The 22269-nt window shown below is 33.3% G+C and overlaps 2 protein-coding genes across 2 annotated transcripts; both read left to right on the top strand.

The window, feature by feature from the left end:
- The first annotated feature begins 3367 nt into the window (after window positions 1-3367).
- Window positions 3368-13488, top strand: LOC132737274 (cysteine and tyrosine-rich protein 1-like). Its single transcript, XM_060724533.1, has 5 exons — window positions 3368-3647; window positions 5277-5354; window positions 6456-6582; window positions 11804-11967; window positions 12891-13488. The coding sequence occupies exons 2-5, from the start codon at window positions 5291-5293 to the stop codon at window positions 13160-13162; spliced, it is 627 nt and encodes a 208-aa protein (XP_060580516.1). The 5' UTR covers window positions 3368-3647; window positions 5277-5290; the 3' UTR covers window positions 13163-13488.
- A 4105-nt stretch (window positions 13489-17593) lies between these two features.
- Window positions 17594-19558, top strand: LOC132737272 (uncharacterized). The gene is made up of 3 exons (XM_060724530.1): window positions 17594-17749; window positions 18320-18528; window positions 18923-19558. The coding sequence occupies exons 1-3, from the start codon at window positions 17640-17642 to the stop codon at window positions 19207-19209; spliced, it is 606 nt and encodes a 201-aa protein (XP_060580513.1). The 5' UTR covers window positions 17594-17639; the 3' UTR covers window positions 19210-19558.
- Window positions 19559-22269: the final 2711 nt, after the last annotated feature.

Here is a 22269-nt window from a genome sequence, read left to right as displayed (position 1 = left end):
ATCATTTCTGGTGGCTCGGATTAACAGACGAGGTGACAGAGGGCCAATGGAAGTGGTTTGACACGGACGAGGTTGCAACGTTCACAGGTATACATTGAATTACTACAGATATTGAAAATGTATATACATATATATCATATTCTTTAACTTTTCTTTGAACACGCTCACTTAGTTTGTACAAATTTATTTAAGTTCGATTGTGTTGGAAGCTTTAGGCTTATAAACACACTCCCGAATCTGATCCAGGAACTAACAAGTAATAAGCTATGGATGTAAAGTTTTTTGCTAAAGAAAACAACGACTTTCTCTGACAGGATTTGAACCCACGCGGTCAGCAATCTTAAGAATACTAGTCCGACGCGTTCACCAGTGTTAACCACTCGTTCACGCCGCCAAACATTTCATCGACTACCTTACAGTAACATTTATTTAATTAAAGATTATGTAGTCTTGAAATGATTTATAAAACATTGTAGTTCAAGTGCTCAATTTTAAACAATTTCGTTTTTAGCGAAAAATAATATAAATGACAAGAGGGCCCTTGGGCCCTTGGTCGCTCACCTGAGGCATAGGCGTAACTATGCCTGTATTTAGAGTTTGTGAAGACATTCTTAGTTTCAACTGAACTGGGTAAAGTGATCTCAGTTTTACAAAGGTTTCGCCAGGATCTGATCGGGTGACTTAGTTTCGGAACCAGTATGACTTAGTTTCAAATCTGCACTAGGTCTTGTTGAGATATATATGTTGACAAATATCTTTTGGAATAAATAAAATCGCAAAACTGTATGTGGCCAATGCTTAAAGATGTAAGAGAATAACACTATATGTCAAATTCGGTAATTCTGCGTTTCCTTGTTCGTTTTTCGTATAACCTGCAAATGTGGTGTCATAGTTTTGATAACGAAATTTCCGGAAACTGACATTGCAGTATTGTTGCCCGAGTCACGTGATTTATGCAAGAATGTTGTTTCTGATGAGTTCAAAAAACGTATCAAATTGCTACTAAAAGTGCGTTTAAGACTTGAACAATACAGAAATTTAGCTCTACATTATAGTAAATTAGCATTATTGTTACATAAGACTGGTACCCGGGTCAACCGAATTTAGCCAGTGAGGACTGTGCCATTTATTATGACGCATATCAGTTCCAGTGGGGAGACATTCCCTGTACGAGAACATGTAATGCAATATGTGAGACAAGGTATTTATTTAACACATACATTTCTAGATATTTAGCACACTATTTTTGGTTGGGTTTTACGTCGCACCGACATAGTATAGGTCATATAGCGACTTTCCGGCTTACTGATGAAGGAAGACATCAAGTGAAAGAATCAGAAGTCCCTGTCGGGATTCGAACCCAAAGACGTTTATTGAAAACATACCTTTGCAGTTTTTGCGACTCTGTCAACACATTTTATTGGACAGATGTGCAATTTTTTTGTAATCACGTCATAAGTTACACAAATTCAAAGTAGTTGTGCTAAATGCAGTGTATTCTAATATGGAACTTGCACTCATTCAATTTTCTCTACATTTGTATTTATTATCTAACTTGATCATAATGTGTGTAAATGTATCAACAAGTTCGAGTCGATAGCAATGACAGCGTTATGACTGAAATACAAAGCATATTTATCAACAGAGAACTAACATAAAAATTGGTATTTTATTTTAATTTCGTATCTTTTTTTATTTTTCAGTGGAAAGGGAGAATCCAAAATAATTGGTTAAAGACAAATAGAAATGCTTGTTAAAACAGTTAGATTAAAATTATATATCAAGAGTCTATTTTTAATAATTAATAAGAATTGTACATAAACTCCTGGATGTATGTAAATGTATGTTTCCTATATGATAATACATAATATACTTTGACGTCATACAATATTGACTACAATACTGAATTATATTGGACAAGTTCACAGGTTCAAACCCTATATTGGACGAGGCGCTAGCCAAGTCTCATACACGTTTTACAGCTGTGTACGAGTCCAATAGAATAAGTATTGTACTCAACAATGGATAATGTCCTTTGTATTTTACCATAAATAATCATAAGGAAAACACATTAACTAAAGAAAACATTCATCATCAAATCTACATTTTTTATTATATTAAAAGTAAAGTCACTTCAAGTTTAATTTGGATTTGATAAGATTTTTTTCGGACTCGACAAATGGAATAAAGACCAGATGAAGTCCAGTATGGATTTGATATGGAATGTTGGAACTCGATGCTAAATTGATAAGATTTGATCCAATAATGATTTATACTAAAATATCACACCGTGCAAACTCTTACATTTTATAAGCATGAAGTACAACGCAGTGTAACGCAGCGCAGCATAATGTGATACCATATTATGAGGTAACTTTATATTTTGAGTACAATACTGCATTTTTTTGACGAGTACACAACTGACAAAACTATATTGGACGAGACGCTACAGTCTAATCTGTGATAATGATGATGATCTTTTTAATCCTTTACATCACTTTGTTACTAAACCATTGTGTCACTACAGTCACGCCGTGGCACTGATTTATACATATAGTTAACAGTTAATCAAAATAAATGAGGGTTCGTAAAGGTCTTAATTAAATCATGTCTTTAAGATATATGGATATAAAGTTCAATATCTTAGCAAAAATAGCTTTTTTACGTAACATGATTTAAATCAATAATTCAATTTGAATGTTGAGAGGTTTCTAGATATTATTTTAAGATTAACACCTGTTTCTTTCAGAGTAGTTTTCAAGTTTTATAACTCATCTAATCACCTTGTTATGTGATATTTAACTAAACCGAGTATGTATGTTTTTGGGGGTTTTTTTCAACTGAATATCGAACGTTCCAGTGTTATACAAGTTGATGAATTGAGAGGACGGCAGTAAGTCGTGTATCAATAGACATAAAGTCTAGATACTAATTAATAATGAAGTTGTTTTGCAATGGTTCAAAGTAGCATAACTTATCACCTGCCTACATCAATTCCCACAATCTTGTGTTTTAAATATAGCAACTTGAATTATCTAATATATATCGCAATTATTTGCATGTTTTGTTGTTAATAGTTTTAGCTTTGATAGGATAAGAATGTTTAATACTACAATTCTATCGCCAGTTTGCAAATGTCGTGACGGAACTACCGAATTTTTATATCTACAAGATTACTACAAGATTACACACTGTATGATGAATAAAAACATAGACTTGTATGTAATATATTACATTTAAATATCATTAAATTATTTTTTCGAAACTTATGATATCATAACACACAATAAATTAATCATCAGACAGGAAGCAGGTATTAATAGTATCCGCTTAAGATTAACACATATAGTCATTCGGGATGAATTTCACTATACTTTTACAGCTATCGGATTTTTCCCGACGTAATATCGATTATAAAACCAGTATGAGACCTGTAGATTAACCCGGTCCATTTACGTACTGAATGTATCGATTAGTGCCGGTATTTACACTGTTGCTGCGCGATTTTAATTAAGAAATGATATAGGACGATTGTTTAACTACTAAAGGGACAGCAAAACGTCATCCGTTGAGAATAAGTTTAAACATAGATATTGATTTAGAGTGATGATAATTTTTTATGAATGTATGTAATGGTGGACAATTTTGTAAGTATTTTAAACTTTCTTGTTGTATAATTATTTCTTAATGTTAGAGTCATTTCACTTTTTAACTTGATTTTTATTAATATTAATAAAGTTTACTGATGCATTGTTTTATTCCAAAACATTAAAAATCTATCTCAGTAGTCTCTCACGCACTTATAGAAACTTACTTCAACAGCACAATATATACATACGAATATGTTTTATATTTTTATAACGACTAGAAAAAGCATTTTGTTTGCATATTCCACTCGTGATTAACATGCTAATAATGATTTATACGTTTTAAGTGTGTCATAAATCATTTGTTTACAAGAGAAGCATCATTTTTTATACTAAAAACAAGTAGTATAAGTATTATGAAGTGTGTAATGTGCCGAGTAGCCTTTGCTTCCAAGTTTTCAGTAATTGAGGCATTCATTGGTACGTTTAATATATCACTTTCCTTCACTTAAAATTAAATATTTTTACGGTGAAGGGTTTATACATATATGTTATATCAATAAAATAACATACATTGATTTGCTGGATCAATTTTAAATGGATGAAACGAAACGTTTATATACGTTATTGATCCAAAATTGTGTTATTTTATACGGTTTCCAATATTTATTTTGGAAGGTCAAAGATTAATTTCTTTTCGACGTTTTAGTAGATATACATTTTAAATTCAATAATGAAAGACCAGCAGTTACAATGTGCAAATTTTCACCTATAGGAAACCATAAGCTTGACCATTGAAAGTTGGAAATAAATGAATGTATGCCTAAAAGGTAAATAACAAATATCTGATGAATATATCTAGTGGATATCCGTAGATTTGAAATTTCATTTAACTTAAAGGGATTTCAATAACTTTATACAAACATTGAGACACCAGCAGTATAAAGAATGGTCAGATTGCACGAATGGCTTGACTCTATACTCTATATTTGATACGATACGATACGATACGACACGACACAATACAACATAACATAAATTAACGTAACATAACATAACACAACACAGCAAAACACAACACAACACAACCCAATTATCATATTATATATATATATATATATCATATCATATAGTAACTTTGTGGCATTCTGATGCTATGTATAAATTACAATATAATTATAAATAAACACGATCTGTATTGCTGTTGTGTGAATCATATATAATTATTATTGTTAAGGATTTATATGTTTAATAGACTGAATAATAAAGCTCTTAGTAATGAAATGTAATCAAAAGATATTTTTTCTGCCACAGCAAAATTTTGACTACTATCGTAATCATTTTTTCTCAAATAGTTTAAATGAATAAATGCCTAACTCATGGTATTTATATGCATTGATATAAAAAAATATTTGAGCCGCGTCACGACAAAACCAACTTAGTGCTTTTGCGACCAGCATGGATCCACCCCAGCCTGCCAATCCGCGCAGTCTGATCAGGATCCATGCTGTTCGCTATCAGCTTCTCTGCTTGTTATAGGGTTTGTAAGCGAACAGCATGGATCCTGATCAGACTGCGCGGATACGCAGGCTGATCTGGATCCATGCTGGTCGCAAACCCATTATGTTGGTTTTGTCGTGACGCGGCTCAATTATGCATTGATATAAAAAAATGTTTTTGTTTTATTAGGACTAGACGACACAATGTATGTTGACATCACACAATTCGCAACAACGATTGTCTTCCTTGTGGCAGCTTTGTTTACAGGTTAGTCTTTTTTTACTGATTTAGAAGTATATATTTAAACAATAAAAGATAAAACTTTTAGAATTTGTATATGTTAGATCAATATGTAAGTGTTCTATTTATTTTATACTAACAAAAAATAAACTTTACGTTATACATCGTCGGCACATAAGGGAACTATATTCGGGTAATAACAGTATTTTCCTCAGGATGATATTTTTTAAGTTGTAATTGAGGTTGTATACCTCTCTTACGTGAAATTATATAGAACAGAACAGAATATTTATTCACGTATACAATACATGTATCTTGTTAATACAACATCAAATTAAATACATACAATGATAATGATAAGAACGTGATAAGCAAACATGTTTTCAGTGTTTCACAGAGAATTAACAAATTATCATAATTGAAATAACTTCAAAGTTGGTGTTTAAAGAACCAGCACGTTATGACAATCGTATGTGGTAACAACATACACATGTATTTAAATGTAACATAAATATAACATATTGAAGAGCAAAACTTCGATATAGACATGTCAAGATAATACTCACTTAAGGAAAAAAAGGTTAGAATCTCGATGTATATACGTTTTCAAATAATACTGTCTATCTTATAGTCTAGTAACGTTTTCATTTCAAACATTTATTAACTTCTTTTCTAATTTTATTGTTGATCAGAACGCCTTGATCAATTCTTGAAATTGAAACATACTTTATATATGCATATAATTATGCTAATACAACAATTTTCAAACATCAACTATTTGTACATATGAAATGTAATCATTTAATTATATGCATTCATCTCTTATTGGAAAATTTAACTTAGAAATTATAGAAAATAAATTTCTAATTACCTCCCTTTATTTACATGAAATATTAAATTCGGTAATATCTTTATAAATAATGCTTTTTGAAACTTACTGTACAATATTAATAAATCTTAATTTGAGCATCATATTTGTTTATACAAAACCATTAAAAATGTGTTACAGGATCTTTAATGATTCGTGTACCCGCCAACCTATGTGTTATTCGTATACTGGCGTATTCACTTAGCTGCATAGTAAGCGTACTGCAGTAAGCACTGCATTTTTACTTTATTTTTATACAGATGTATGTAATGGCGGTAGTTACTGTATGTATCTACATGAAGACTATTATACCTTCAATCAGAAATACTGTGAGGCCGGATGCTGTAATGATTACGGGGATGAGGATGAGATATGCTGTTTCTCGTGGTATAATACTTTATATTTCTCATATTTTCACGTTCGTTTGTCCCTGTCATATGGTGTTCCGTTTGGACAGTCGTGATTTTTAATTTAGTCTGTTACCGCGATGCGCGATGGTACGATGGTAAAAACACGATAGTACGATGATGAAAACGCGATGGTACGATAGTGAATTCGCGATGGCGCAAAAGTACGATGGTGAAAACGCGATGTTACATCGCGATGGTGCGATGGAACGATGGTGAAATCGCGATCGTACGATGGTGAAAACGCGATTTCACCAACGTACCCTCGCCTTTTCAATATCGTACCATCGCGTTTTCACCATCGTACCATCGTGCCATCGCGTTTTCACCATCGTACCATCGTGCATCGTGGGTACAGACTAAATAAAAGTCACGATTTTCCAAACGGAACACTGTACTGTCCGGATATAACAATACAGCGAATGCCTGTTTTAACTATTAACTAAAGCTTTCCATCAAATTTAGGTGCTTAATTTAATTTTAAAGTGTTAAACACTTAGAATTTTAAATAGCACTCGCCTAAAATGGCTTTAGATCAATCTTTGAGAATTTTTTATAAGTAAATCACTTATAAAATTGTGTTTTCACTTAAGTCGGAGAATAGTGACTATGTCTAACCATATTGTACATTATAACATGTATTTATCGACATATATCACTTTGCGTAGCGAATAAACATACGTGGGAAGCTCTCGCTTTGTAGTATGCGCTGCTTTCATACCGTTGTGTAACATTATATCAATAATACATACGCCGTTATATGTCTCAACGACGCTAAATGTCGCACTTGCCGCTAAAATGTCGCACTTGCCGCTTAATGTCGCACTTGCCGCTAAAATATCGCATTTGCCGCTAAATGTCGCTAAATGTCGCACTTGCCGCTAAATGTCGCACCATTGTCACAAAATATTGCAACCACCGCTATATGTCTCAAAATTTGTTGCCGTTAAGTGTCGCAACACTACCATTAAATGTCGCAATATCAAAATTCATGTTAAACAACTCGTATTATGACAATATTAGACGAGCCAAAGAGCCCATTTGAATATGTTTTTCATTTAGCAACCCAGATGTTGTGGATGAGATGGATCTAACTCACCGAGAAGTTTATTCTAGAAATACTCAATGAAAAATCAATCTCAGATCAGATTTTTTTTTATATTTTGTGTTTGCCTTTTAACTCCTGTGGTTTTATCGATATTAAAAGTATTATAATATACCTGTTATTTTTTGCCATAATCATGTTACAGTTTTAAAAATGCAATCATCTCATGTCAAATATGTAAAATAGCAAACCAGTGTGTCATTTCTTGAGTTCTTGAGAATGTTACAGGCGTCCAAAGTGAAAATACTGTCATTGTAGGCAGCAATGTATTCCTCGAGGTTACCTATGATGACGGTATATGCTCTTTAACTTGCTAACATTCTGACAGAAAATCAAGCTCACTGTTTTATTATCTTTATTCGTATCGTACCTTTATCAATAATTTGAGCTTAAAACTATCATTTGTAACAATTTTCTAATGACAGAAACAATGTTTATATGAAAGGTGCATTGAAAAAGCTTTTTATTGGCACGCAGTTACAAGACAAAACAAGATTGGGAACGATCAAATTTTCCTATATGTTATGTGTTCAAAGACGTAGGGTCATTCGTCATGTTTTCAGGTAATGTGAAATGACATTGGATTGACGAACTCCGTGTGCTTTGAAATTAAGTTTGCTGTGTGTCATTAAAAAGTGTTGTACTATCGCATTCATAACTTTTCCATCTTGAGCAAATATAACAAATAAATTTTAAAGGCATATTTAAAGTTACTTAGGCATAAAGCAGATTGAAATATGTATAAAAGAATTTGTTAAAACTTTAAATGAGCTTAGATAAAAAAAAATAATTGTGTAAATATGACCACTATTACCAACACTGCACCTTTTACACTTTTAGAACCGAAATGATTTTACCAGTATATCATCCTTGCAGACTAAACTAGCTCTGTATTTATGGCTAACTTTAGAAATTTCAGTCTTGATATGCCAGATTAATAGACAGTTCTAAAAAATGGCAGCTTTGAAAAGTGAATTTACAAATTCAGCGGGTAATATAAGACTTGTAAATATGTATAGTCTTACCAGTGTTAGAAATGTCGGCTGCTCAAGTTTAATCTTTTTTTTCTTGCAGTCCATTACTTTAACTTTTTATAACAAGTAAAATAAGTCGAATATAGAAATGAATTGTGTACTTCGCCAAAAATGCCCCCAGGTTAACCGTAAATATTTGAAAACAAAGTGTGAAATATATCTTCAATATTTATTGAATATAAAACGTTTTTGAAACGTTTATGTTTTGCAAAATTGAAATAATTCTGTCACATACAGAGAATGAAAAGTAGAAAAATATTAAAACTCAAAATTTTCCAAGAAATCAGATATGATATTTTTAAAATTTCAAAGTGGACGTAAAAGGACTTAAACTGATACCCCGCTTGATTTGCATAACTATTGTTGTATATAAACCAATTCATGACACATCTGTTAAATTTAGCCTCCTTATCAATAACGATAAGGCAATGGCATAATTTTAAAGTCTGCCCTTTTTCATAAGGGCGGACAACTCTTTGTCCCTTTCTTGTAAGAGGAGGGGAATCCTGTGATGCGTGTATGTGGTCGCACGGTCATTTTCCTTAAATGTCCTCGATGCATGTATGTGGTCGAATGGTCGAAAATCTTAATGTTCTAAAAAAGCTTGAAATCGTAATAAGAATTTTAAAAGCCTCACTACAACTCTTTTACTTCTTTTAAGGAATTTTAAAAAGTCTAATAAGAACTTTTTTACTTGTAATTAAAAATAGCCTAATTAGGACTTTCATTGTCCTAAATAGGAGAGATAAAAGATCTTAATACAATTTGTAAACCAAGTAGGAATTTTTACTCATAATTAGGAGAATTTAACCTAATAACAACTTTGTAACTATTAATAAGAAATTTCAAAAGCCTCATAAGAAGAAATTAAAGCATTATTAGGTGTTGAGAAATATAATCTTAATTAATAAATTCAAAACACTTAATATATAAATGAAACCTTATTTTGACTTAGATCCTTCAAACAGGGGGTTTCTATACCAAGAAAAATAAGAATTTTATATTTCTCCTAATAAGTGATTAAAACTTCTAATCAGGAAATGGAAAGTCCTATATAGCTTTTAAACATTAAAAAAGTCCTTTTAAAATTTTTAAAACTACTTAACAGAAGTAACAAAGTCGTAATTAGGTTTTTATAACTCTTTATTACGATTTCAACAGTTTTTTACGAACATTAAGATTTTGCACCAAACGGTTCCGTAACAAAACTCCTTTGAAAACGTTGTCAATATATTAGAGATTTTCGAACACTTACAGAGGACAAGTAAGGAAAGTGACCGTGCGACGAAATACATACATACCAGGATACCTTCTTCTCTAACTAGAAATGGACAAAGAGTTGCCTTCCCTTTTACTACAGGGCCGTTTATAAAATATCCATCTCAAGCTGATGCCGTAGCTCGAAACCACGACATCTGGGCTGCTAAATGAAAAACGTATACAAATGTGTTTTATCACTAAGGAGGTCTTTGGCATGAATTGTGAGCGTCAATTTTTAATACCGACTAATTTCAACCGATTACGTTGTACATCAGAGCAAATCATTTTTTTTTCTATCTGATAGATAGCTAGTCCCTAGATCACCTACATAACGTTAATATTGTCATAATACGAGTTGTTTAACATGAATTTAGATATTGCGACATTTAACGATAGTGTTTTGACATTTAACGATAAGGGAAAATGGTGCGACATTTAATGTCATCATTGCGACATTTAACGGCATAATAGTTTGAGACATTTAGCGCGGTTGCGACTTTTAGCGACAACAGTGCGACACTAAGAGGCAAGTGCGACATTTAGCGATAATAGTGCGACATATAACGGCGCAAAAATGTAGACAGTATTTTCCCAAATATACATAAAGTGAATAGGTCTGTAATTGGAGGTCTGTAATACATTTAATTTTTATGTTAATTTCATGTGGTGTTAGTCATAACACCAAACAATTAAATAATTATATATGGATGTTGTTGGCAAGGGTGAAATTCAAGATTTGAAAAAAGATTCTAACAAAATATTCTGATTCATCATATAAATGTTTATATTAAATCACTTAAAAGTTCATCAACATTTTCTTTTCTCAAACAATATTTCAGAAGAATATCCAAATGATACATTCCTATTGCTTTTATCAATGTTAAAAACACTTAGTATGGAGAATGTGCGGCTTAAAGACCAATCCACTTTAACTCGACCCTGGTATCAACATTGTGACCTTTAAACCAGTCTTCTGTTTACATGTATGATTTTAAATATTGATGAAGAAATATCGATAATGTCTAGTATTCAGTCAGGTCTCGCGAGTTCACGTGTGACATAGAACATACGTAGGCCATGAATAATTTATACACCTTTAAGTAGATCGCCGTGGCGTTATTCTCAATGGAAATTTGTTAAAAAAAGTAAATATAACTATTTGGTAAGACTGCTAGTTAAAACAAATTGAGTTTGAAACTTGCGGTTTTACCATTGTTTTACCATTGTATAACGAACTGTTATATAAATAATAAAAATAGCACGTGCCGTCACATGACAGGACAGAGATAAAGATACAGACTATGGTAGACACATCTTAAAATATATCAAATAATGTAACAGATTGAACACTCCTCAATCCCATACTGGAATCAAATTCATGAAATTTCATTCTTGTATTAAAGTAGATTGGTGTAGAAGGGACATATTTTCCATAAGCATTTCAAATGTTGATAAAAATAGAAATTTATTATCTCTACCATAGTACATATGTATATCTCCTCCGGTTTGAATTCGCATTTATTTTAAATTCATGGAACATGATTCTCTGCGAGACTGTATCATATAAATTTTATCTGCTTTATTTATCTGTGATGTACTTAAATGTTAGTAATCTTTTATTTTCTCAGCTGACCAAATAACTTTGATGTATTGTCTACATTAACATGAAAATGCTTGGTACTTTTGAAGCGTTTTACATGTTTTCAAGTTTTAGCTCACTCCTCTTTCATGACAGTAAGTTAACATTTTAAGACTGTTGGAAAACATACATTAACATTATTTATTTTTTTATCTATTTTCAGGACTGTTGGAATAATTCTTGGAGTATGTTTTGCGTGCATTGGTTTTATAGCGATCGTGGTATTTGTCATCATATGCTGTTATACAATGAAGAAAAGAAGTCGGGCTGGACAAATAATAAATCCTGCACCACAAACCACACAAAATAACATGGTCGTTTATACTGGTATGTTTTAAACTTGATTGTTTTTCTTGTGATAAGAATATTTTAGTAATGAGGGCGTTCCATACATAAATATCGTAGAAGTGAACTGATACAAATTACCGGAACTGGTATTATTAATATACAAATATACAAATGAGCTGTGTCATGACAAAACAAACATAATGGCTTTGCGACCAGCATGGATCAAGACCAGCCTGCGCATCCGCGCAGTCTGATCAGGATCCATGCTGTTCGCTATCAGTTTCTCTACTTGTAATAGGGTTTGTAAGCGAACAGCATGGATCCTGATCAGACTGCGCGGATGCGCAGGCTGGTCTGGATCCATGCTGGTCGCAAACCCATTATATTGGTTTTGTCATGACGCGGCTCAAATGAACTATTTTAAACTTTACCGGAATTTCTCCACTTTGGTATGACTAATTGAAAAATTATCGAAATAGCGGAAGTGCCGGCGTTATATAGTTTTACATTTCGAAAAGAGAACAAAGACTGATTAAAGTCAAAGCTATGTTGTTGAGATAAATTGAATCTATGAAGAATTTATTTCATTAAATGTAGCATATGTTTGAACTCAATGCGAGAAATGAATGTCCTTAAAATTGTTTAAAGAACACTCAAAATAACGAAAGGCAGCCTGTCCATGGACGATAGTGTTAAGGGGAAGCTACCGTCCACGCCCCTAGCACCAGCATAAACAAAATTCAACATTTAATATTAGAAATGGGGAAATTCAGAAATATTGTCATCTCTGTTATCTTTGGAAAAGAGATCGGAATAAAATCACTGCTCAGATCATTTAATCTTTATTTGTTCAATTTATGTTGACTGGCAACAAATAAACAGTTTTAAGCTTTAAGGTTATTATAGAAATAATAGAATAAACAAGGTATTTAGTCTTAGTTAATTTCTTCTTACTTTTTTAGCTTCAGCGGGATATTCATATCCTCATCCACCGTCAGCATTTTACCCTGGATCCCGGTTTCCAGGGCAACCAATGGCTCCACCTCCTTATACAGCCGGTACTCAACCAGCGTACCCGCCCACTTATTCTGACCAATCACAAGTCCCACCTCCTTCTTTCGCTGGATTATACGGTCAACAGCATACAGGTCAAGCACCTACAATGAATGGACAAAGTGGACAATCTCAAAATAATGACCAACAATATGGCGGATACGGGACGGGACAGTCTTAGCAAAAATATTTATAACACACCCAGTATGCAATATGCGAAGAACGCCGTCCATTTTTACACATTTATGCAACTTACTCATGTCATTTACTGTTGATAAATACATGTATTGTGTAAGTCATTGCTTAAAATGCAAAGTTAGCAATCCCTGAATGTTCGCAGTTTTTATGTTAATTGAGAATGTCTGTTTAAACAAACATTATAAAAGTATATATTGTAACGCTCGTTCCTGGTCAGACACCATGTTATACATGATTTAACACTAAGTCTTGTTATATCCCATCAAAACACCGTGACCTTTTAGTCAGCTTTTCCAAATTCATCATGATATAATATGAAATTAGGCAAAGCCTATGAACGGGGAAGTTGTTAAAAATTCCTTTCATTCTTTCCGTTTTAAAAGTGTCATTCGGTATTATATGCACCGCTTCCGTTTTCACTCGGAACACTCGACGATTATCATTTATCCGAAAAGTTGAGATTTGTTCCGTTATCGGAATACCCCGCCTATTATCATTGCGTTACATTGTAAATGGCGGCGCCCGACTAGAACTGACACTGAAAATTTCATTGATAGGTATAGAATTCTATATATTTTTTAATTGTTTTTTATTTCATTTTCTTTTAAATATACACGTGTAGTCTATAGCCGGGCAAGCCAAAGCCCGGACCCGCTTCGCGGGCCCGGTCTTTGACTTCCCCGTATTAATTACACTAAGCATGCTGGAACCGAAGGAGATCAGAGACGACATCTTTAGAGTCAACCCAGTTTGCAAATGTATTCAGATTATCAAGGTTCTATTCTATTTCTAACTTGCTTTTTATATTTACTATGATAATGAAATCACTAACTTTGAAAGGACTGTTCCAAATTCAAATTACGTACAGATCTATTACATAAGTTCATCAGAGTAAGGTGAAGATCTATCGATTTGAAATATTGATAATTGTAGCCAGCTATGTCTTACTTAAGGAACGAAGTATCCTTACATGTTAGGTTATTTTACTCTCTTCATAAACTTGTGCCGCTACTGAGACTGCTTCGTAAAAGCGGTGTGTATTTAATATGAGTAAGTGATGAAAAAAAGATGATATTCATGAAACTTCAGTACAAAATTAACCATTTTTTTCATTTTTGAAGAAAAACATAATTTATTTCAACTTGTTCAATAACTTCAGCATTAAACATACACTCATCCAATATCCTTTATCTGTGTTGTACATTATCTTTTATAAAATAACATTTTGTTTCGTCAACGGCAATAAACTGCTTTACGACTAGTAACAAGGCTAAATGGTTATTGTCATATTTATTTATATTTTAAAATGTGATTGTTTTACATTTTTACACTTGTTTAAGTTTTGCATCGTTGAATAACAAACAAGAAAAAGGATAAACAAAAATATGTACATGAGTTGCGTCAAAATTGGCAGAAGTTACAGACAATAATGTGTTGTTATATTTTTTCATACCATTTTGTTTTCAAATAAAGAGAATCAATAAATTATTACTACTTTTTATTTATTTATTTTTTCAATGTAAACTAGCTATACTGACTAAGCCAGCATTTAACTAAATGATAACTACTAGTATTACCTTTCCATCTACATAAGACTAGTTTCCACTGTTCCCTGCTATATATGATTAAAAAGTTTTGATGAAATAACAACTCGGAACTGAAGCAAAAAACGAAGGAAAATGGGATGTCGTTTTACTCCGACAGACGGCTTTGTACGGTGGCACTAAGGTGACATGTGTGTGTTTTTATTTATCTCGTGGCCACGAGATACTATGTCGTGGCCACGAGTTACTAAATCGTGGCCACGAGATAGCTAAGTCGTGACCACGAGCTACTATGTCGTGGCCACAAGTAACTAAGTCGTGGCCACGAGATAGCCAAGTCGTGGCCACGAGTTACTAAGTCGTGGCCACGAGTTATTAAGTCGTGGCCACGAGATACTAGAGCGTGGCCACGAGTTACTAAGTCGTGGGCACGAAATAGCTAAGTCGTGGCCACGAGTTACTAAGTCGTGGGCACGAGTTACTAAGTCGAGGCCACGAGATAGCTAAGTCGTGGCCACGAGATAATTAACCAATCAGAATACACTATATACATGTATATTATGAATTTTTTAAACTTAACAACTTACTTTTACATGCAACATTTATCTTTGAAAATACTGAAGATATTCACTTTGAACTTGTCTTTAAGATCATATTAGAAAGTCACCTTCCAAGGCCCATTAGATATTAATTTTGACTATAGTTTGGCAAGTTTGTGATCGAATTGGTCAGTTTATACTTACTACGACCATTTAACCTTGTTTATACGATAACATGAGAAGGAATAAGTCCTCGTTTATTTCATTTGTAAGGGACATTGCTCATAGACAGTATATAGTCTTTAAGTTAAAGTCCTTGTCTGATGAATAATTTAGAAAGGATAAGTCATTGTTAATGTAACCCAGAAAGATCACCGCACATGATCAGTAGATGACATCTAATAATTTCGAGGTCATTGGGTCAAAAATCAGGGTCACAGTGAAGCTAAATGTAAAAATATTCACAAGTAACTAAGTTGTATAAATAGCACTTTTACAGGCTGTCGAATTTTGAACTCGAGACCTCTCACTCACTAAGCGAGCGCGTTACCACTGTACCACGGAGAAGTTATACTCAGATGGTCTGAATAATATCAAGTCATTCTAAATTGAGAACTTCCATTGCATTTCGGGTTTGTAATCCTTATTAATTTCGAGGTATTTTGTTCAGGGAAAACCTGTTGTTTAAAATTGAAGTAAATATTTTAGCGAAAATCCTCTCGCCCAAACAGTCCGACATGTAGAATCTATATATTCCACTACTCGGTTTGTGTAGTATTCGGTTATAAATAGTATTTTCATTGATAAAATCATATTCATCCGCGTAATTTGTGATTGTGCATTTATTGACAATTCTATAAGCCAACGCTATTGTTTAACTTTAAATGCGTTGTAATTTGTTGGATACTTGTAACAAAATAAAATATTTCTTTCTTTTAAATCGCTAGTTTTAAGCTGTTTTGAGAACTACTTGTTGTTAGGTTTGTTGTAAACTTCTGTGTCAGAGATTGAATGTCCGCTTTGTATTTAGTTATTTTCGATCAGAAAATACAATAAAACAATATTAGAAACCTTCGACCATTCGGGAATTACTGTGCTTGAAAATTGATGCGCCTGTCTTTGACCATCTTTACGCAGTGATCTCCCCTGAATTTTTCGGCTTTAGTGTACATACAAAAGGGAAGTAACCGCTTCAAAAAAGTGGACTACTTTCGGCATTTGCAATTAAGAACATTATACTCTGAAATTTCGCTACCATTATTTGTTTGGTCTGACGACCCAAACAAATAAAAAAGACAAAAATAATCTAGTATTTGTAATAAAATAAATTGATTTATTGATTATTTTACCAAATTCATAGTTCAGAGGTAGGTTGGTTCATAATCATGGCGGTAATTAAATTGTTTGTTTATCTTTAAAATTGTAACACGGTACCAAAAATAAAGCGGTTATTTTGTTTTGATATAAAAATAAATTACTGTATTTTATAATTTACCGCCAAAAATTTACTTGGCGATGAACATACATATATATTTTTTGCCAATTAGATGTTTCACTTGACATGAAGAAAACCCGTAGTCGAAAATCATTTGAAATTATGACCAGCTGATTCACCAAAGTCGATTTTTGTTAAGATTTAACAAATATATATCGAAACTTTGTTTGACTCAACTGCCCTTAATCACAGGCAAAATTTAATGCAGATGCAGAGTGCTTAGTATATTATTGTTCCGTCAGCAAATCTAATATGAACAGTACATGTAGTTTTTATCATGGTTTTCTTTGAAACTGTCTATATGCTGAAATTCAAGACACTACTCTTCTCTCATTCAAAGCGACATTCTTCTGTGTAACATATACATAATTTATCGTGTTTCTTAAATCTTACATCCGGACTATATCAACAACGCAAATAAGTCTAAAATGTAACGTGTATTTCTTCAGTTTAACATAGATTTAATACAAATCTATAAATATGAATATGCGAATTCGTTCCTCAGTCAGCATGTATGTGTTTCTTTTTGGATTATTCGAAGGTATTTAAACATCGTTTTTATGATTATCATAGTTTTTTTAAATTTTTGCTGCTATGTTGTGAATTCATTTTTAATAATATTTCACTTTAAATTTCTGTACGACACATCTAGATAAATAAAATGGATATTATAAAACCTAATGTGAGAAAAACAGATTTTTTAATACTGAAAAAAAATGAAATGGTTTGATATATATATTCAACAAAAAAAACACAACAACAATCAAAATAATTGATAATTAATCATAATAAGTTTTAAAAGCCATCAAACTTTAAAGAAACTTTAAAAATATTTCTGAATTAAACAAAAAGTACATTTCAGGTAGTTATGTTTCCGCTACCATGTGTTATTATTTGGATAAACAATCATATACAATACAACAAATGTCGTGTGAAGGGACATGTTGTGGGGACAATGGACAAGACGGAGAAATATGCTGTGGCGCTACTTGGTAAGTTGGCCTCCCTTTACTTATTCGTCTTATTCCCATATTGTCAGGGAATAGGTGCAATGTGGTATCTGTATAATTTTGCAGCGTACTTCATGTCAGTGTTATTATATTTCTCTATTCCTTCCTGTGATTCAATACTGTTAGCAATGAGAATTGAATACTAATTAAGCCGGTGCCTAGGGCATGTTTGTTTGTTATGTTGCTTTTTCGGCACACCAATACAGTTTACGTGCCAAAACAAGAAAGGTGATTCTGACTAACCTCGGGTGTTACAAAAATTAAAGCCATTAGCCAGGTGGTTCTAATAACCCCATTCCACTGACTGGTCAGTCAAAAACAGATAACTATAGACTCCTTTAAATTAATTCGAAAACCATTTAAAGACGCCTGGCGTTTCATCGCACAGGGTTTAACAGTGGTGGCATTTCTGTTTGCGAGCATGAGACATGTTGCAGTGTTCATTTTCTGACATGAACAGATTTAATAAGACCAGTTAAGCCATTACTTTCATAATATCCTTTTTATTTCAAACTATAACTTCATACGATGACATAATTTTAAATATTTCAGGTCTACTGGTTTAATCGCTGGTGTCTGTGTAGGTTGCATTGGTGTGATAGTAACCGCAGTTGCTGTATGTGTGTATGTTTGGTTGACGTTGAAGAAGAAACGTAAGTCTGGAATTGAGCCTCAATCAAATGGCAATGCGAACATAGAACTTCAGTTGAACAACAATCCTGTAGGTCATTCTAGAATAAGTATTAGAAACGTATCTCCCTGTAAGTATACATTTATGTATGTTTAAGTATGTGTTAAAATGTTTAGATCACTAGAGTGAAACTGTTCAATGATTATTTTTGACTGAACATTAAATTTTCATCAATTAAAACCTATTAATCTGTTATATGTTGAACAGGACACCGAGTTCATTAACTTAAGGGTTGTGTTGTTAAAATTTACGCTACAATTGTTTGAGTCATATCGTGCTGCTAATTATTTCTCTTATTTCTAACATTGAATACATTGTTGATTACATGCATATACAGTATGTCCCAAAAATGCGCTGTTAATTTAAAATGATTTACCTTGAATAATTTCATGTAATATAAACATCACATCTGCATGTTTTGTATATGAGCGAACATAAACATGTTACTATTTTTTATTTTAAAGCGCTGTCACATAACAGTCATGATATGCCGCCACCGTACAGTCCAAGTTTGACTAGACAAGCACATGGTCCAGGTTTGAATCCTACAAGACCAGTATCAGGTCACTCACAAACATCGCAAGTTTCGTGTATAAATGAACCTGACAGAATAGGAAAACCATCTCTACAGCCACCCCCATACACTGCACAAACAATGAGGTCACCGGCACGTGCTGGGCGACTAGCTCCGCATGTATACACGTTTCAACCATCACCGGCAAGAAGTCTTGCACCGTCAAGGGCTTGGTAGATAGTTTATACGAGTATATTGTACAAAAGTAGCAGTGTGCCTGTAACGGAGTTTATATAACTTTTATCATCAGATTACAGTAATAGAAAACTTCTAATAAATTACTATTTTGTTTCAATATTATGTTAATAGGAAGACCAGTTTTTGGCAATTGTTATAAAACAGCAGTAAGAAATCATTTTAAATTTGTTATCATTCAGCTATAGGGAAAATCATACTGTAGTTTCTCCCAACTGTGTGGCAAAGATACTTTCCTTTATGACATGTAATATTTTCCATAATCAAATGTATGTATTAAATCTGCTCCACATTGCCCCTTTACACGGACCAGACTCTATTAGCTGAAGATTCACATATCACCTTGAAAATAAATGCATTTTGAACTCTTATTTGGTTATAAATCGTACTCTATAGTCTGTCTTTCTGCCAGGTATGAAATAACAAAACGTGGTTGAATGATGAAAAAAACCTATCTTTGTTAACTAAAACAAGATTGTATTTGTGAAAAAAATGATTTGCCACCGCACGATACAGATTTCTACGAGGTTTTTAGCAATAAACATTGATTATTCAAAGCATAATTCTATTTGAAAGAGAACGGAAATTTTCCAAATAATTTCTGTGTGTGTTTTAGTTTTTATTTTAGCTCGGCGCCGGAAATTCCATATTTTCGAGATCTAAGCGACCATACCGGTCCACTCTAGAAGTCTAATCGGGGACGTCTTTTTCATGGCGATCTTCCTTATCCTGTTCTTCGTTCGTTGGAGGAAGAGACAATACTGGCAAAGCATTATGTTCCGTGACGGCAGCAAACAGGCGGTTAACATATAACGGCTCTTGTTAGCGCCACCATCCCGAGTTAGTCACGACAGGTAAACCAATCGTCTCTGGTACTTAAGACAACTTGACATTGACTTGCCGTGTGCCTTCTCCGCGACGTGCACGCCTCAGGAGGGATTTGGAGGAGAAATAATATTATATAATATATTATTAACCAGAGAAGCCATTTACACCGCAAAAGAAAATACAACATTTTTTGTAATAACTTTTTAGCTCACCTGAGCTAGCTAAGAGTGAGCTTTAAGGATCGTTGAATATCCGTCGTACGTCGTCCGTCCACACTTGTTCGTTAACACTCTAGCGGCCAAATTGCCTCAATCATCATCAAACTTTGTCAGGATGCTTGTCTCGGTAATAACTCGGATGATTTGGAACATTGGTCATCTTGGATGAAAAATAGGTCACAGGAGCTAAAAATAGAAAAAACCTTGTTAACACTCTAGTGGTCACATTTTTACTCAATCATTATCTAACTTGGTCAGGATGCTTGTCTAGGTAATTGCTCGGATAAAATTGAACATGGTCATATCGGATGAAAAACTAGGTCACAGAAGCTAAACATTAAATAACCTTGTTAATACTCTAGTGGTCACTTATTTAATTCAATTCTCACCAAACATGGTCAGGATGCTTGTCTAGGTAATTTCTTGGATGAGTTCGAACATCGGTCATCTCAAATGTTAAACTAGGTCACAGAAGCTTAAAATAGAAAAACCTTGTTAACAGTCTCGTGGTCACATTTTTAATTCAATTATCATCAAACTTGGTCAGCATGTCTAAGTTATTGCTCGCATGAGTTTGAATTGAACATGGGTTATCTCGGATGAAAATCAAGGTCATAAGAGCTAAAAATAGGAAAAGAAAACTTGTAACACTTAAGTTGTCACATTTGTGACACAATAGTCACAAAACTTGGCCAGGATGCTTGTCTTGGTAATTGTTTGGATAAAATTGAACATGGGTCATCTTGGATAAAAACTAGGTCACAGAAGCTAAACATAGAATAACCTTGTTCACACTCTAGTGTTCGCTTATTTATTTCAATTATCACCAAACTTGGTCAGCATGCTTCTAGAGGACGGATGAGTTCGAACATGGGTCATCTCAGATGAAAACCTAGGTCACAGGAGCTAAAAATAGAAAAAAAATGTATACACTCTAGTGGTCACATTTTTGACACAATAATCATCAAACTTGGTCATGATGCTTGTCTAGGTAATTGCTCGGATAAAATTTAACATAGGTCATCTTGGATGAAAAACTAGGTCGCAGAAGCTGAAAATGAAATAACATTGTTAAACAAAATAGAATAACATTGTTAACACTCTAGTGATCACACTTTTCGTTTTAATTGTCATCAAACTTGGTCAGAATGCTTGTATATGTAATTGCTCGGGTGAGTTTGAACAGTTGTCATCTCAGATGTAAAACTAGGTCACAGAAGCTGAATACAGAAAAACTTTGTTAACACTCTATTGGTCACCTTTTTAATTCAATTATCATCAAACTTGGTCAGCATGCTTGTCTAGGTAATTGCTCGCATGAGTTCAAACATGCGTTATCTCGGATGAAAAACTAGGTCACAGGAGCTAAAAATAGAAGAAAAAAAACATTTTTAACACTCTAGTGGTCACATGTTTTACTTAATTGCCATCAAACTTGGTCAGGGTGCTTGTCTATGTAATTGCTCGGATGGGTTTGAACATGGGTCATCTCAGATGTAAAACTAGGTCACAGAAGCTAAAATAGAAAAACCTTGTTAACACTCTATTGGTCACCTTTTTAACTCAATTATCATCAAACTTAGTCAGCATGCTTGCCTAGGTAATTGCTCGCATGAGTTCAAACATGGGTTATCTCGGATGAAAAACTAGGTCACAGGAGCTAAAAATAGAAAAAAAATTTTGAACACTCTAGTGGTCACAATTGTTACTTAATTATCACGAAACTTGGTCAGGATGCTTGTGTAGGTAATAGCTTGGATGAGTTTGAACATGGGTCATCTCGGATGGAAAACTAGGTCACAGGAGCTAAAAATAGAGAAAAAACACTCTATTGGTCACATTTTTTGACACAATCATCATCAAACTAAGTCAGCATGTTTGTCTTGTTACTTAATTATCACGTAACTTGGTCAGGATGCTTGTCTAGTTAATAGCTTGGATGAGTTTGAACAGGGGTCATCTCGGATGAAAAACTTTTTCACATTTGCTAAAAATA

The sequence above is a fragment of the Ruditapes philippinarum genome, unplaced genomic scaffold, assembly GCF_026571515.1.
Source record: "Ruditapes philippinarum isolate M1 unplaced genomic scaffold, ASM2657151v2 ctg7808_1_1_1_1, whole genome shotgun sequence".
Taxonomy (NCBI): domain Eukaryota; kingdom Metazoa; phylum Mollusca; class Bivalvia; order Venerida; family Veneridae; genus Ruditapes; species Ruditapes philippinarum.
The sequence above is the reverse complement of the archived record's forward strand: the minus strand, read 5'-3'. Positions and strand labels throughout refer to the sequence as shown.